Source organism: Solanum pennellii, chromosome 8 (genome assembly GCF_001406875.1).
Source record: "Solanum pennellii chromosome 8, SPENNV200".
In the NCBI taxonomy this organism is placed as follows: domain Eukaryota; kingdom Viridiplantae; phylum Streptophyta; class Magnoliopsida; order Solanales; family Solanaceae; genus Solanum; species Solanum pennellii.
The window spans coordinates 40,984,997-40,990,879 of record NC_028644.1 but is presented as its reverse complement, the minus strand read 5'-3'; the positions used below and the strand labels follow the sequence as shown (position 1 = coordinate 40,990,879).

General features: G+C 29.6%; 1 protein-coding gene across 1 annotated transcript in view; it reads left to right on the top strand.

Moving 5' to 3' along the window:
- The window catches only part of LOC107028733 (pentatricopeptide repeat-containing protein At5g42310, chloroplastic), a 4,962-nt gene extending 3,388 nt beyond the window's left edge, over window positions 1–1,574 (top strand). The window contains exons 2-5 of the mRNA XM_015229911.2: window positions 223–375; window positions 487–558; window positions 875–1,057; window positions 1,235–1,574. Coding sequence (XP_015085397.1) covers window positions 223–375; window positions 487–558; window positions 875–985 — 336 coding nt within the window. The 3' untranslated portion in view covers window positions 986–1,057; window positions 1,235–1,574. The remainder of the gene's footprint in view (window positions 1–222; window positions 376–486; window positions 559–874; window positions 1,058–1,234) is intronic.
- The last annotated feature ends 4,309 nt before the right edge of the window (window positions 1,575–5,883 follow it).

Genomic DNA, 5,883 nt, shown 5'->3' with positions numbered 1-5,883 from the left:
CCCACACACAAAAAAAAAAAAAAAAAACGAGAACCAAAAAACAAAATCTGTAATGGAGCCTGAGATTGCTTAACTCCACCAATCAGGGGCTGGACATATATGTGCCTTGCAGGTTAACCTCATATCTGATCTCAATAATTTTTAACTTCTGAAGATCTACGTTCTTTATCTTCAACATATCTTATGAATACATATGTGAAAAGTTTCTTTCTCCACCTATAGGGATTGTCTGAACAAGCAGTAAATGCCTTTAGGATTATGAAGGGTGATGGTCTAAAGCCCAGCCTGTTAGCTCTCAATTCACTAATTAATGCATTTGGTGAGGATCGGAGAGATGCTGAAGCTTTTGCTGTATTGAAGTATATGAAAGAAAATGTGAGTTCGCCTTATCTTTTTCCTATACATAGTAAATATACAAATTTCTGTATTTTCTCCCCTTAGTGACTCCATATCATTCTAACTTGCATACATATCCTACAACTGCAGGATATGAAGCCGGATGTTGTTACTTACACCACTCTCATGAAAACCTTGATACGTGTGGAGAAGTTTGAAAGGGTAAACACGTACTTTTTATTTATTCTGTTGAGTTGGAGTTCCCATTTTTTATCTTCTTGATTATTTCTCTTGGTTTTATCCACCTAATGTCTTACTCTTGGATCTTCTTTTACGTTAAGTTAGCCTATGAAGGATTATTTTATTATATAAGCTTTGAACTTCAATCTTTTGCTGCAGTAAAAGTATTAAGTTTTTAGAATATAAGGCAGAATTGTAATGATTATCACATTAAGATTGTTATGTTTGTCAAATTTATGGGATTGTGCATTGCTACATTAAAGTTGTGCAGGGATCAGCTAAATATTTTGGCTTTCAGGTTCCAGCTGTTTATGAAGAAATGTTGTTGTCTGGATGCATCCCAGATAGGAAAGCTAGAGCGATGCTACGATCTGCTTTGAGATACATGAAGTCAACATTGAAGTTGTAGCAGACTGCAAGTCACTCTAACAATATTGACCTTGATGAATCATGATTTTTCAGTTTTAACTTTAAATTTAAGGTAAGGGAATATTCTGTATGTATTTGAAGTAGCATGTTATTACGTTGTGCTTGACTCAGAAAATCTCTTTCCTGGTGCTTATGTTTTGCTCAAACTAGAAATGTTGAACTTGAAAAATGTAGTTTTTTTTGGGTGTTTTGTAATGTAATAACTTATCCTTAATTGTTTAATGTGCAGCTATGTATGGTTCACATTTGTGCAGTAGCCTATGTCACAATTCAAGAACTTCATGTTTGACAGCCTTTGGGAGAAATAGAAGTTAGAAATTGAAGGTAGAGAAAGGATCCAAAGTCCATATTCGTCCCAGCATACTTTGATCTACATACTTACTTGTACAGTTCCTATAGCTGCAAAGCGAATGTTCATTCAGCTTGCGTTTTTTGTGTAACATGTAATTTCTGTGTTTTGAGTCTACGAACAGAAGTTGCTTGACAGTCATGGCATATATCTTATGATAAGAGGTCACAAATACAGTATGCTTTCAAATAATTGAGCTCCGTAGAAACCTCTAATTCTAGCTCTCCGTCTTTTCACCTTGTGATTGTACACAAAGACACTTGCCAATGTTTTTTCCAAGGGTGTCAGTCAAATGGGCTGAAATTGGAGACACTGAAATAGGCTCATCTTGCAATTTGGTTGGAGTTCAAATTTACTTCTGGGGATGGCAACGGGACAGGGCTCTGCAGGGTGGGGGTGGGGTTGGTTGAGCATAAGCCATAAATTTTTTAATCCGCCCCGCCCTGCATAACAATTTTTTTTCAATTATCAACCTGTCCCGCATGAACCCTCCCTGTATGAACCCATACCGCATAACATATTTAATATCTTCTTTTTTCTAGTTAAATTTGATACTAAAACTAAAATTCATAATAATAATTTTTTCATTAAGTTGTATTAATTAATAGTGTAGTGACTTAAAATTTAATTTTTAAAGGTTAATTCGAAAACATGTAAGATATTGTATTATTTTTGTTGAACCATTTTCATTTACGATTTTAAATATTTTAGTAGATTTATAGAAATCATCTTAATAAATAATGCTTTATCACTCTTATAATATATAAAAAAAATTAAAATTAAATTTGAATCCACATAAAATCACATGTACCCGCGTCCCGCCCCGCCTCGCCTTAATTGAAAAAAATCCACTTCAACCTACCCTGCATCCACCCTCTCCGCACAATCTTGAACATATGCTGCCTCACATAGCCTTAAACCCACTCACCCTGCATTCTCTCCGCCCCATTGTCATCCCTATTTACATTGGGCTAAAAATTAGATTGGAACACGACTCGTCTAATTAAACTTGCTTAATCTAAAACATATTAAGGGTCCTTTACATTAATAACATATTATAATATTTTGGGAAAATGCACAAGTACCCCCTAGAATATGATCCAAATCTCAGAGGCACCCCTTAACTAAATTAAGATCCTATTACCCCCTAACTTATTTTTTTTTTGTAAATTTGTGCACCTTTTTGGATACATATCATTAAAGTATTTCCCACATGCCTCAATTGTGTCGAGTCACGAAGTGTATCATGTAAGACAAAAAGTGTACAAAATTACAAAAAAAAAGTTCAGGAAGATAATAAGATCTTAGTTTAGTTAAGGTGTGTCTCAGAAATTTCAATCATAGTTCAACGGTACTTGTACGTTTTCCCCTATTATTTTATATATGAATTGTTATCTATACTCCTACACAGTGACCTTACTTTTTTTATCAGGCAGTTCTCTTTTCTTCAGCTTTCTCTCTCATTTCTGTTTTTTAACACTATTTTCGCTCTCTTTTCTTCCTCTCTTTTTTTTCCTGACATTTTTCTTATCACTCTTTTTTTTTTTAAATTTCAATTATTTTGATAATTAATGATGACGGTTGAAGATGAACATATTGTTTTATGAAAATATGATTTTTGACATCATTAACAAAATAAATAAATAAAAATTATATTTGTAATACATTTTGAATTCAATAATACATCATATATATTATATGTATTTTGAAATGCACATTGTAAATGCATAACTAATATATTTTTAATATAATAAAATAAATTTTAACACCGTTATAAGAGAAAAATAAATAACAATTGTAATACATTTAAATTTAATATATTATACACATTATAGACACGTTTCGACATACGTGGTAAAATATATAACTATAACATTTTAATACAAATATAATATAAGTATATATAAATTTTAAATACTATGATATTATTTAAATTAATTTACATTGTTTTAAATATATTATATTTGCTATGAAATAAAACTATTGAATTCTTAAAAATGTGTAAAATTGAATTTGAATTGTATTACAATAATTTTTTTTTATCTAGCACAATCTTTTAAAAGTTTTCACCCTTCTGCAACGAATCACCATTGTCAGACTATTATCATATTATCAGTATCTCAAGTTTAAATAATTTTATGCTGTTAGAAATATATTATATATGTTCCAGAATAAGAACTATCGAATATATAATAATGTATAATATTGAATTCGACTTGTACTACAACTATCGTTTTTATTTAATATAATGTTAGTACAATATTTTTAGATTTTAACCTTCTTGTTCGATGAATAACCATTGCTGGACTACCATTAGATTATTAGTATCCCAAATCTAAACAAATGTTGTTCTTAGGGCATCTCCAACCCAATCCTCTATTTGCTCTCCAAATATAAAGTTTTCTATTTTTTTCAGATAAACAACTCCAACCCAATTCTCTATTTTACTCTTTAAAAAAGAAATCATTTTCTCTCTACTTAATATTTATATTATTATTTCTATTTCATTCTTATTTTCTTTTTTTCATAATATAAAATTTTTTATTTTTCCCAAATAATTACTTTATATAATTTTTAATGTGATATAAAATTATATTTTAATCTAAAATTTTAAATATAACATAAATTGCAAGATAATATAATATAATACATAACTTAGGGTACAAATTCAAATAAAAGTGATATACAATTGCATAAATGCTCAATTTTAAAAATCATTATCTTGCTCCCATAACTTCTCTATTGATGCATAAAGGAGTTCAAAAATTGTTCAAACTGGAGATTTTCATCTACCACCATTTCTATTGTTGGAGTTGCAACCTCTACATCATCTTGAACTGGTGCATTGAGATCACGTTCATCCTCAATTATCATGTTGTACAATATAATACATGTAGGTATTATATCATGTATCACTTTTTTAAACGTTATGGTCTTGCAATAATTGAAAAACGTGATTGCAAAAATTCGAATGCACGTCCGTTATCTTTTTGGCACGATTCCTGTTTCATCGCAAAATATTTCTTCTTTTAAGAATGAGTATGCAAATAGTTTAAACAATTGTAAACCATTTAGGATATATACCATCAGCTAATAATAACCATATTGTATTCTATTCATTGAATTATATAATGGGCGGGAGGCGCAATACAGCTAGCAAGATGGGAAAATAAATGTGACGACTCTAAAATATTGATATCGTTATCGGTGTCAGACAAACTAAAACAAGCATGCCATATGCCATGTATTATATTGTATTGTTATCTTGTATTTAAATTATTATGTTATGTATTGTATTATTATCTTGTATTTAAATGATCATATATGTATTTTTAATTAAATTATTAATCTTGTCATTTTAATTGTGTATTCTTTATAATGAAAATAAATGATAAAATTAAATGTTATTATTGAAGAAAATTAGAAAAAAATTTAAAATACTGCTAATTTGAAATTAAAATAGTATATATTAAAAAATATTTTAAAATTATTACATTGCATTTAACTTTTTTTTATAAATATTAGATATTTAATTAATGGAATTATATGCAAAATAATATGTTAAATAGAAAGTATTAGAAATAATAAGAGATAATGCACAAGTACCCCCTCAACCTATGTCGGAAATCTCAGAGAGACACTTATACTATACCAAGGTCCTATTACCCCCTGAACTTATTTTATGAATAATTTTCTACCCCTTTTCGGCCTACGTGGCACTATCTTGTTGTCCCAATGCTGGTTGACTTTTTTTCTCAAGTTAATGCCACGTAGACCTAAAAGGGGTAGAAAATTACTTATAAAATAAGTTCAGGGGGGTAATAGGACCTTAGTATAGTATAAGTATGTCTCTGAAATTTCGGGCATAGGTTGAGGGGGTACTTGTGCATTTTCTCAAATAATAATAAAATAATAAAAAAGTTAAATAGAGAGTCTGAATAGTAGTTTTTCAAACTTGGAGAGCTACCATTCACCTCTCTATAAATGGATAATAGAGGATGATTGAGAGGTGGGTTGAAGTTCCCATTATCTATTTTACTCTCCAAATATAAGAAATTCAGAGTAAAATAGAGGTGGTTTAAAGATGGTCTTAGAAGTGTATTATATTTATTCTGGAATAACACATGTCAAATTCATAATCTCTCTCTATATAATAAGAGAAATAAAAAGTGACACATGTCAGCACCACAAAAATTAAACAATTTTAAAATTCACAAGATAATTTAAAATTTGTTATGAAACAGTCACATCCGGGGAGCACCCCCTAGACGTAACCGGCGTTGTCGTCCTCCTAGAGGACTAAGACTAGCCTCTTAGCTTACATCATTACATTCATAGGTTAAAAATAAGGAAAATTTAAAACTTTTGTTCTATCTATCATGAGGTTTACATAGTCCTTTCACATACACATACACATACTATATATTCATATCGACTATACATAGACCCTTCATATAAGAAGATTACATAGTCTTCTACTTTTATTGCATATATATATATATATATATATATATATATATATATATATA